General features: G+C 42.5%; 1 protein-coding gene across 1 annotated transcript in view; it reads left to right on the top strand.

The window, feature by feature from the left end:
- The window catches only part of LOC147634028 (glutathione S-transferase 2-like), a 137,303-nt gene extending 128,369 nt beyond the window's left edge, over nt 1-8,934 (top strand). Inside the window, exon 9 of the mRNA XM_086805122.1 lies at nt 8,449-8,934. Within this exon, the coding sequence (XP_086661248.1) occupies nt 8,449-8,547 (99 nt within the window). The 3' untranslated portion in view covers nt 8,548-8,934. The remainder of the gene's footprint in view (nt 1-8,448) is intronic.
- Nucleotides 8,935-12,492: the final 3,558 nt, after the last annotated feature.

A 12,492-nucleotide genomic window follows, 5' to 3' on the forward strand; every position in this document is an offset into this window, starting at 1 on the left:
TGTGTTCCGCCCCATCCTATCTACCGGTACGTGTGCTGTGTGCTACACTGTGAGCATTGAGGTCTCCGGACATAGTGTCCAGAGAAGAGCCACTACTTAGTGTGCCGGGCAACCAACCCTGCTACGCTTGGATAAGAAGTCCAAAAAAGCCCTCTTCTAGCTCCCTCCCAATGTCAAGGGGGAGAGACTTTGACTGCCATCTCACCTTTCCTCTGGCTACTAGGGGAGGCTAGGATGCCAACCCAGCCTAGTCTCTAGGCTTGTGGCCCTTTTTCTCCCAGATTTTTGGCAAGTGGATGCACGGTAGGATTGCCCATCTGCATGGAGGACACGAAATTGTAGACACCGTCAACTCTGCCATCCCTTCATGGAGCCCCCCTTCCCCGACTTAGATGGTGATCTTCACCTCTATGATGTCCCCATAGGTCATAGGCTTTCACAATGAACTCCTTCCGATGTCTAGCATGCAGGAGGCCACAGGGGAGCTAGGAGCCCCACTTCAGAGGGTTCAATTTTTATGACAGGACATGGGCTACACTTTCTCTAGCTACTCAGTGGGGCATGAGGTAGAGATCTAGATGAAGGCTACCATTGGTTTGGAGGGCCGGCAACATTGGTGGACACATGTTATGCTTTTATCATGATGGCCTTCTGGAAACGCTGTGGAACAGTTCTTGTCCCCGCATGATCTCCTATTTTCTATGGCTCACCACTTATAGGGGTCTTGCAGGGGAAACTCGAACCATGGCCTGGTTGGCTGCTGCCATCTCTCTGTAGCCCCAAGGAAGTCTCAGCACCATTGCCTATGAGACTGCCAGGCTGCCTAGTAGGTCTGGTGCAGGATCCTAGCACTTCATCTATCACTTGTCATCGGAAGCCAAGGGCAAGCCGGAACTTGGTGGTCTACCATGACAGATATTTGCTCTGCTGGGACTTGGTGATTCACAGTATTGCAGCATAGCAGATCTGGAGAGGATCCTGGTATGGGACCATCGCGGGCACAATGACACCTCTAGCGGATTCAAGCAATCTGGACCGAACTCCACCACTCTCTGTGTGGCCTGGGAGTGAATTAAAAAAAGCAGCTCCTGGGCCATGCAGGAGAGGCAATTTGTTTTTCTTCATTCGGAGCCCCGGACCTTTCTGTGTCCAGCAGTGAGGGGCACATCTTTCAGCAGTGCCTGATCCCAGTGCCCTTTCCCCGCCCCTCTCCCACAAGGCTGCCATTGCATTGGAGTCCCTAGGGAGTCCCAACACCATTGCTTATGAGACTGCCAGGTTGCCTAGTAGGTCTAGTGCAGGATCCTACTCATGCTCACCCTGGACCACCCTGGACCACCTGGACAAGCACTTTATCAATTGAAGTGCGATGGCGTGTGAGTCCTGCCATTTATTGCAAGAGGAAATATCCATCATGGCAACACACCAGGTTCTAGCATACCGTTGGCTTCCAATGACTCCCCCAACCTAGCTGGGAGTTGATGATCGACTGCACTGCAGCATGGAAGATCTAGAGAGGATTCTGGCATGAGACCATCAAGGGCACAATGACACCTCTGGCAGAGGTCATTGGAGCCACTTGAACTGAGCTCCTCCATACTCTCAGTGGGATCATATTTAAGGAAGCTCCCGGGCCATGCAGGAGAGTGGATTTGTTTTTGTTCACACTTGGAGCCCCAAACATTTGTGTGTCCAGCAGTGAGGATGGTATCTTTTGGCACTACCTGGTCCCAATCCCCCTCCCCTCTTCTCTCAGTCTCTTTCTGAGAACAGCCAGGCATGGAGGGGGAGTGCGGCATGCCTCCCCTTCTTCTCTGCTATTGCATTTATATGAGGGTTGTAATGGGCTTTCCAGATGTTTTCTTCTTTTTACTAAGACAAGGATCCTGGTTCGAGGGAAAATTTTGTACCCTATTGCCGTAACTACCTCCGCTATCATTTGACATTCCCACAATCAAGACTAGCGGGGATGTTTTCGTGAGTTACAAGCTAATGCAAGGATTTTATGTACTTGATGATAATCACACCCTTATACGATGGTAATGCCTGTTTCCATCACATGCTATCCAATTGCTAAAAGAAGCATGGTATTGCTAGTCTCCATTTCCCAAAGGATTTGAAAATGATAAGCATTGACTTCTTGTTGCGCCTTGGCACTACATGGTACCCATGAAGCTTCTTAGCATGTTATTGCTAGTCTCCATTTCCCAAAGGATTTGAAAATGACAAGCATTGGCTTCTTGGCGCACCTTGGCACTACATGGTACCCATGAAGCTTCTTGCACTTGTTTGGTGGGTATGAACATAGGCTCCCTTCACAGACTCTTTCACACTTAAGACTCTCTCTTGTAATACTTTAATAACTTGCCAATTAACTTGCCCAAAGTAATGGATTGAACCTTAGAACTAATGAGCTGCCGATATGTCAATGGATGTGAAATGCATCCTTGGCATGTGTTATGGACTATTTCTACTCTCTTAAGAACTCTTCCATTCTAGGAGACAGTGCAACAACCACACCAAAAAGAAACTCAAGCCCCATCCAATAGATAAAATCCCTGGATAGTCAAGTTCTATACAAGAACCCCATCTCACGTATAATATGATCTAAGGTTACTATTCCTAACTCAAAATAGGCAAGATCAATGATCGTACATGAAAGTAACAAGTAACTATACGTAGTCACAAATCTGGTCACTAAAGTACATCTGCATCCAAGTGTTTATCTAAACAAACTCAAGGTTACCTTGGCAACACCAGCCAAAGAAGGCTCTCTTTGGTCAATGGTCTCTACAATAAATTCTTCTTTATCGGTGGTGCCTAGTACAAACTCCGTGAGAGGGATGTAGGCTAGCTCACCTCCGAACCACCCCCAAACCAGGGGCTAATCCCATAGATCCATGCTTGTCCTTCAGCATGTCGATCTATGCTCTGGGACATGCATACCCGGAGTCTCGGTCGAACTGTGACCAATAGTGAGGTGATGACAACAATAACCCATGTTTCACTTATATAGTGTCCACTGTTGCTATAAATAACTACAGTGTTATAAATAGCCACTAGCCAGTACACATGGATTTATTAATAATAACGTTAGCCATCTATCTCCTAATCCCAGGGCTCTCTTAATCCTATCGGATTAGACTACTAATCTAGAGGATTAACACGAGACACGTAACAGTTTGTGACTTATGATCAACTAAAACATGTTGTGTTTCTTTTCTTACAATGATGGTGAAGTCAAACTCCAAGAGTAGAAGCAACCATCGTGTTATTCGACCCGTGATGCAAGGCTTATTAACAAGATATAACAATGCTTGGTGATAGAATGTTGAGGAAATGTATTCTAGAGTTAGATTTGAGTTGTTTTCAGTGATTGTATGTGCTATATGGGTGTTTAGGAGTCTTGCTTCTAACCTTAACCTATTTTGGATTTTATGTTGATTAATTTGGTCTATTCTTTGTCCTCACGGGAGTGATGAGTAGCCAAGCTGCAGCTCTCTCTCTCTCTCTCTCTCGTGAAAAGCGGGCAGCTCTGCAGGGAGGGCTGGTTGGGCAGATGCAGCAGATATACATGCTCTTCTCCTGGGAGGACTAGCAGGTTGGTCGAGCTGCAGATGGTTGTAGGAGGGAAAGCACAGAACTGCAGGTTCCTATCTTCTCTCTCTTCGCCACCAGGTCGGGCTGCAGGAAGCGCACAGCTGATCTCTCTCTCCCAAGGGAAGGAGCGGGCTGGAGGAGGCGCACAGCCAGGACTGTTTTGAGACTATTTATGGGATGTTTTGGTTGGTTGCAAGTACAGGTCACTTGGATGTGTTTCCTGGCATGGAAGTGATACAAGCTCGCATGGGTGCATGTTCATAGAGCAGATTGTTTTCTTCCTGCTTGAAAAGAACAAAGGGACATACAGTTGTGGGCATATCTATGTTTCCAGATGTTTCATGAGGAAACAAGTCATTGGATGTATGCCGTTGTTGGCATTGTCTTTGAATGGTGTTGTGTATGGTTCTGTGTGGAAACAGGACAAATGTTTCAAGGTGAAACAAGCCTAAGGGTTTCATGCAGAAATAGGTCAATGGTCTCTACAATAAATTCTTCTTTATCGGTGGTGCCTAGTACAAACTCCGTGAGAGGGATGTAGGCTAGCTCACCTCCGAACCACCCCCAAACCAGGGGCTAATCCCATAGATCCATGCTTGTCCTTCAGCATGCCGATCTATGCTCTGGGACATGCATACCCGGAGTCTCGGTCGAACTGTGACCAATAGTGAGGTTATGACAACAATAACCCATGTTTCACTTATATAGTGTCCACTGTTGCTATAAATAACTACAGTGTTATAAATAGCCACTAGCCAGTACACATGGATTTATTAATAATAACGTTAGCCATCTATCTCCTAATCCCAGGGCTCTCTTAATCCTATCGGATTAGACTACTAATCTAGAGGATTAACACGAGACACGTAACAGTTTGTGACTTATGATCAACTAAAACATGTTGTGTTTCTTTTCTTACAATGATGGTGAAGTCAAACTCCAAGAGTAGAAGCAACCATCGTGTTATTCGACCCGTGATGCAAGGCTTATTAACAAGATATAACAATGCTTGGTGATAGAATGTTGAGGAAATGTATTCTAGAGTTAGATTTGAGTTGTTTTCAGTGATTGTATGTGCTATATGGGTGTTTAGGAGTCTTGCTTCTAACCTTAACCTATTTTGGATTTTATGTTGATTAATTTGGTCTATTCTTTGTCCTCACGGGAGTGATGGAATGAAGAGAAAGCTCTCACAGGTGTGATTGAGGTAGGTCCATAAAGAATGTGAATTTGTTGGCCAAAAGATAATGTTTGTATTTCTTTACCATATAAAGCTCAGCCAGCGCTTCTCTTTCTATGGTGGTATGATTCATCTCAGCTTCATTGAGTTGCGTGCTTGCAAAACAAACAAGGTAGTCCAATTTGTTCTCCCCTGGTAGGTTGGTTATGCCAACACACACCCAATAGCAAAATTTGATGCATCAATATGCACATGGAAGATCAGGTTCCAATTTGGGGGTCTTAAGATTGGTATACTTGCCAAGGCCTTCTTAAGTTCATCGTATGCTTACTCACATTCCTTAGTGCAAGCAGGACTTTTGCCAAACAGTCACACTTGGGGTCAAAATTTTGAAGGACCTTTTTCTTAACCCCATGTGAAAAGGGGGGGACAAAGGATTTAAAGATTTAGAAACCAATCCCCTTTCTGGAGGGATCGTGGCTCATAAGCTATTCTGGGAGAAGCCCCTTTTTATGGAAAAGTCCGGCTGCAGCAAAAAAGGGGGGGGGGGTGTTTTTCCTGGCGGGCAGGGCTAAAACTATACACGTGCTTTTTCTCATAGAGGGGGGACGGCTGCAGAGATACACTGCTCTATTGGGAAAAAAGCAAGGTCGGCTGCTTGCCGAGGGTGCTTTTTCGCTTGCTCTCTCTCTCTCTCTCTCTCTCTCCCATGGAGGGCAGTCGTGGGTAGGACTGGATGGAGGTGGGCTGAACACAGCAGCAGTTGGGCTGCAGGAAGCGCACAGCCCCCTCCCTCTCCTCACTTCTGGTGGGCTGAACAAAGGAGTAGCCAGGCTGCAGCTCTTTCTCTCTCTCTCTCTCTCTCTCTCTCTGGTGAAAAGCGGGCAGCTCTGCAGGGAGGGCTGGTTGGGCAGATGCAGCAGATATACATGCTCTTCTCCTGGGAGGACTAGCAGGTTGGTCGAGCTGCAGATGGTTGTAGGAGGGAAAGCACAGGACTGCAGGTTCCTATCTTCTCTCTCTTCGCCAGCAGGTCGGCCTGCAGGAAGCGCACAGCTGATCTCTCTCTCCCAAGGGAAGGAGCGGGCTGGAGGAGGCGCACAGCCAGGATTGTTTTGAGACTGTTTATGAGATGTTTTGGTTGGTTGCAAGTACAGGTCATTTGGATGTGTTTCCTGGCATGAAAGTGATACAAGCTCGCATGGGTGCATGTTTTCTTCCTGCTTGAAAAGAACAAAGGGACATACAGTTGTGGGCATATCTATGTTTCCAGATGTTTCATGAGGAAACAGGTCATTGGATGTATGCCGTTGTTGGCATTGTCTTTGAATGGTGTTGTGTATGGTTCTTTGTGGAAACAGGACAAATGTTTCAAGGTGAAACAAGCCTAAGGGTTTCATGCAGAAACAGGTCATAGGTTTCTCAAGGAAACATGTGTTTTTGGTTTCTCCAGGAGATAGGTGACATTCAGGCAGTGGGAACAGGATTGACACATGTTTTTTACAGCCTTGTTACTGATTGGACAGGGGTTCGGGAATCCATGACTGAGATGGATAGCACCCATGGAAGGCAGAGAGGGTTGGTACAGGTGTGTCGACTGTATGGTATGCTGTGCTGTGATGTGAGTTCTCTTTTGGGAAACAGTTTGGAGTCGTTGTTGTGATGCAGGAACATTGGATGTGTCAGGGTGTGATGCTGTTCATAGGGTGAGAGGCTATGGATGGTTGTGGCAGTCCTGATCATGGGAGAAAGCTTCTGTATGCAGGACTCAATGTGCAAGAGTCTTTTGATGTGAGCAAGCTGGAATTGTTTGTGGATGCCGAGTGAACAAGAAGCCATGATGCAGGGTTTTGTAGACTTCAGGAGTTCTACTGTGACGGCTGAATTCCCAACCTTATTCTAATCGAAGCTCTCTTATAATCAATTAAAGAAATATCGCAAGAAGCGCCACTGCGTTTTGGGGCCAATCGGTGTCCATGTACTGTTTGCAGGAGCACTCTAGCTCCCCTTGTTTGTTTTCCTTTTCTTGGTTCTCAAAGGTGTTGAAGTGTTTTGTGTGCAAGTTTGTTTTTGCACCGCCCTTTGGTTTCGTCTGAAGACCAAGGCCGGTTTACATGGGGACACAAACAGTTGTTCACATACACGGTGAATACACACACGAGAGCTCCGAAACCCCAACAAACCCCTCTTTGGAGTGAAGGCAGTGAGACCTGAATGCAAAAGAAGCAACCAACCTCCAACTCCATCATATCATTGCAAAAAGGCGACCTAGGCATGTGCACCTCCCATGCCACGCTATTTTCTGAATTAGCTTATGACCAAAGCTGAGATTATTGCTTAGTCATTTCCCTAGCTCCTAACAGGGATAATGTAAATAGGAAGCCTTCTACAAAACAAGGCACATAGAAGAACATAGGTACAATCAAGTTTTTGGGGGACTACCCAGGGTAGAGAACCCTTATCAACACTAACACATAAAAACATAGGCATTTAATAAATTAAAATCCTTACACAGTTGTTGCACACATGTGCACACTCTTGCTCTTAAATGTTTTCGGTGAAGTAGCCCATGGGAACAATTGCTTAGGGCAATTAGTCCATGACTCTCAAAACTGTAGGGCTAGAGACCTCAACTGACTAAAAAGATCAAATTGGAAAAAAGCCCCAATTTGTGGGCTATATACGCTTCATTTTGAAGACTAAGTAGCGCACGGTGGCAACAACATTGGGAGGCACTAGGCGGAACTATTCGAGGCGCAACTTTGAGAGGCAAAGCAATGCTGCAGGTGGCTCACCCGCCAGTTGTCCTGTGGCTGTCTTGCTTTGATACCAACTGTTAGAATAGTGCTGCAGCTATGGAGGGTCGAAGATCTTCATGTCTTTTGTGTGCGCAAAAGGATAGAGAGAAGAGAGAACAAATCTCTTAGCGAGAGAGAGAGAGAGAGAGAGTGAGTGAAGTACACAACTCAATGATGTGACTGTTATATTTCTTCAAACAAGTACAAAGGTTCATCTTCTGACATCATTGCTTATGTCAAAGCACACAATATCTAGATATATTCTTACCCCACTTAGAGGTGGTTCACACACAAACACACTACCACACTCATAAGAGTGGGTTCACACACGGGTAAGACCTTGATTCCCAAGATCGCCTTGTCATGTCATCATGTCAAGCATCATCAAATCATTTCTTAACACTCATGTGGCATATGTCTAGATTTGAGCTTACGTTCTCAACACTACAGAGTGGTTAAGAGTTGTTTTAATCCTTCGGCAATTTGAGTAGGGTGCTCACTTGTCCTTTTGCAGACCCAGTTTCCACTATTGAAAAGGATTGGCGAGGCTGCAAGTGCTTTACCTTGTGTGGAAGAAACTTTACGAAGTGCTTTATAGTGCCGTTACATAACACTTATTAAGCTACTCCTATTTGTAGGAGTGCCATTGTTAAGCCCAAAATGGGGTTAACAGCATGAAGTTTGATGTCTCGCCTTGTCATCTCATCATGTCTAGCATCATCAAATCATTTTTAACACTCATGTGGAAATATGTCTGATGTCTGGATTTGAGCTTACGTTCTCAACACTAAAGAGTGCTTAAGAGTTGCTTTAATCATTTATGTTGGTCCTTTGCCAGTTTGAGTAGGGTGCTCACTTGTCCTTTTGCAGGCCCAGTTTCCACTATTGAAAAGGATTGGCGAGGCTGCAAGTGCTTTACCTTGTGTGGAAGAAACTTCACCAAATAATCAACCAGATGCTGCAGTCTAGTCATATGGCATTGCTGCTTGTGAATATGCCTTAATATATGGGACTCTCTATAATAATACACACCACACATTTGTAGGGTCAAGCATTGTATACCTAACCACTTTCTATTAATTGAGAACATAATGCTATCTTTAGGAACTACAGCATAGTTGCAGTGTGTTAATTGTAACATGGAATTCCTGTATGGCATATGCCATGTTACACTGTTAGGTATGGTGTGTTTGTGTCAGAAGTCTTGAGTCATAGGTCCATATGATTCCTGTGTTACAAAAAAGACCGTGAGTAAGAGTTGGTGCACTCTCTTGGAAATTTATAATTTCCAGAAATGGGTGTTCTATGTCTTTGATGCGTGTGTACTGGTATATGACATTTGTTTTAGGGTGAAAAGTAAGAGACACCATCATCGTCAACACTAAGGTTATTCACACACCTGATGGGAAATGGTTCATGGGCAGTCTTGTTCTCAGCCAAGTGTCTAGAGGACATAAAATGTGGGAACTACTGCCTGTGGAGTATATGGATGAACCATCCCATGTGTCACAAGTGTCACATTCATCTTGTGGCAGAGACAAACTGCATTAGATTGTGGGTGATGAAATCCCTGTGTAGGCCTTCCCTTCTAGGTCATGCATCATGTGTATTGGATGCATGCCTTTTTTGAATCTCCCTGGCAAAGCTCTCAAAGAATCAAGCAATCTGCAAATGACCCTTGCATGTATTAGATGTTTTGGTTGTCCTGTGGGTACGAGTCCAAGCTTGATTTCTCTGGTCTCCCCCTTGCTTTTGGTTGTTTTCAATGCTATTACTCATAGTCAAGTTGCGTACAACACCAAAGGTTTCTAAGAAAACACTATCAAGGTTGGTCTCCAAGACAGTCCACACTTGTGATGCAGATGTTCGTGCATATACCATCAAGACTCTGCTTCTCCAACCTTTTGGTTTCCGAGTCACGTATTCTGCTGCATGCTTTTGATCCATGTGCAGAAGTGTGACTACAAGAGTCATCTAGAAGTGTTTTGAGATAATGGTGGTTGATAATTTTGGGGCTCACGTACAAGAGCGAAAGCTTCTGTTGACTGAAGGGATCACATGTATTAGCCCCTGACATTAATATCCTTTTTTATAATTAAAAATAAGTAAAAGTCATATCAGGGGCGAACATGGGATTCTACCCTTTGTGAAAGCTTTCTTCCCAATTTGAAAATTTATGTAGACAACTTTCATACAAGGGAAAGAAGATGGAAACTAGCATGCCCTTGCTTAGGATAAGCTCTATCAAGAGCCCCATAGTTTATTACGGATGATCCTACATGGGGAGACAACCCCTTGGTTATAGCATCTTACCACTAGACTACTAACTAACTTGGCCAACAAGCATTAAAAGAAACTTGGCCAAGCAAATCCCACATGCGCCAAAGTCGGCACAATTTGGATTTCTCTCTGAAACTCAGCCAGCCTTACATGAGAATGTAAAGCTTCCTGATTTTCCATCTCACACACCCTAGTTAACTTACATGTGGGGAAAGCTTGTTAATTGTAGGAGAACAAGGTTTAGGATACATTAGATGGCGTAAGAACACTAAACCCATTTGGTAAGTATTCTTTCTAGGAAAGATCTAGTCCTCCTCCTAAGTAAGGGAAGGTGCAGGTGTCACCATTGCAAAGGAATCTCATGAGACTAGAGATTCATTATTGAGGCCCTTGGTTCAAGGGATCCAACAACTTGGATAATAGGTAAAACAAGCTCAAAAGGTAGAACTTGAAGTTTTTTATGGCGTGATTATCTTTTTTCCCCTCTTTTTTTCTACCCTCAATCTTTCATGCATGGTTAACTTCGAGTTTTTTATGGCATGATTGTCTTTTTATTCTTATCCCCGACCTTCAAGGCATGACTAACTTGGAGTTTTTCATTGCATGATTATCCTTTTTTATCCCTACCCCCGACCTTTTATACATTACTGTGAGTTTTTTTTTATATCATGATTCTCTTTTTTTCTCTCTTTTTTCTTTTTCCTACCAGGCCTTTCATGCATGGTTAACTTTTTCAAGCATGAAAAACTGAAATTTTTCAAATTGACAACTCATGAACATCTTCTCATTGAATGCTCATTAGTCTTAATGAGTTATGTAAAAAGGTGATTAAAAATTAATTCAAGATTAATTCTTTCACTAATCTTTTTTTCATTTACACTAATCTTTGTGCATCAACAATTGTGTAAATTAATCTAAATTAAGAGATTAATTAGACTCCTAATTATAGTCTTTTGAGGGCAATATGATTACTTTGGTTTTTACGGCGCTGTGATTATCTTTTATATTTTACATGTTTTCTCATGGCATGAATATCTATGTTCTTTGTTTTGTGTGTGGTTATTGGGTTTATCTAGAGGGGGTGGTTTTGAATTTCAAATTAGTGTGTGTAGATGAGGTTTTTTCAAAAAGAAAAGTAGAAAGCAAAAAAGTAAACACTGCATAATACCCTCTTATGCAAAATCATACAAAAGAGCTAAATTCTTTAATTTCATGGGGTTTTTTTTTTTTGTTAATTTGGTGTATTGTTGAATTAAAATGCACTCTATGCACTTCTAATCATTTACTATAAGCTCACACTAGTCCAAAAACCACTAAAATATACATTTTGAGTTTTTTTACACTATCTTCACTAATCACTCTCTTAATACAAAAAAATCCAATTAGTGTTTTTAATGAAAAATTAAGTTTATATTTGGTTTTTTTTTTAATTGATGATTAAGCTAGCTAAAATGCATGTTAACCCTTTTATCTATGCAAACAAGAACACACATTGAATATACAAAAAGTAGTATCTAAACTTTGAGAAAAATGCAAAAAAGAGCTAAACATTCATTAAAATGCTTCCTAATGCATAATGTAATGCAAATGATGTATTCTAAGCATAGATTAAATTAGCATCTAAACTCTATGAAAAATACAAGAGAGCTAAACATTGACTAAATTGCTTCCTAATGCATAATGTGATGTAAATGATATATTCTAAGCATAGATTGACTTATGTGGATACTAAATAAATCAATTTAAGCACAATAACAAATTAAGATTAATCACTTTCTTTTCAAAACATGGAAGAGCACCATAAATCTCCATCAAATTAACTCTCTTTTTTTTTGTGGAAAACCACTACTAGAGAGTGAACAATGGGTTACACATAGGTTAAGAGAAAAAACAAAAGGGATTGTTTTCCAATAGCGGTGTAAAATATATTATGGCTCCTCGGTCATTTTGAGAAATGCATCCACAAGAGCTTACCTTTGCAAGCTACAACCGTTGTGGGATTTTTCCGATGAGTTAGCTCAATCTCTGATAGTGGTGCCAAATATATTATGGCCCTTTAGTCATTTCGAGAAATACATCCATGAGAGCTTACCTCCACAAGCTACAACTGTTGTGGGGATCTTTCCGATAGGTGAGCTCAAGTACATTGCTCTAAGAGCTCCACATCTTTGTGGGTAGCAATTTTCGTCACTGTTCTCAAGAGCGTCATCACACCGCCTCATTGTCTGTATCTTTTCTCTCATGTCAAATGACTCACACACACTCACTAGCATGCATTATAGAATATAATTAGCAAGAGGATTAGTAAGAGCAAGACTTTATTGCACAATGGGAGAGTATATTACATTATGAGAGAAAATGACATATATATAAGGTCATAAGTATTCACACACTTAAACTATGGCAGATCAGGCATCCAAGGCTCATAAGTGGCCTATTTCTTATACAATGCTTAATCTCATAATATATGCGTGAAGTACATTCACAAGGAATCCATTCTAGCTTGTTACTATACTCTTGGAGTGGGAATTCATTAAGTACTTTGTCAGACTATTTTTGGGTATATATCTAAGTTGTAGAGGTTTGGACACCATTGCTTCATAGTTTGATCATATATGCTCTCTGTGTCTCCAT

Source organism: Cibotium barometz, chromosome 11 (genome assembly GCF_041138505.1).
Source record: "Cibotium barometz isolate CiBa-2024 chromosome 11, ASM4113850v1, whole genome shotgun sequence".
NCBI classification, from domain to species: domain Eukaryota; kingdom Viridiplantae; phylum Streptophyta; class Polypodiopsida; order Cyatheales; family Cibotiaceae; genus Cibotium; species Cibotium barometz.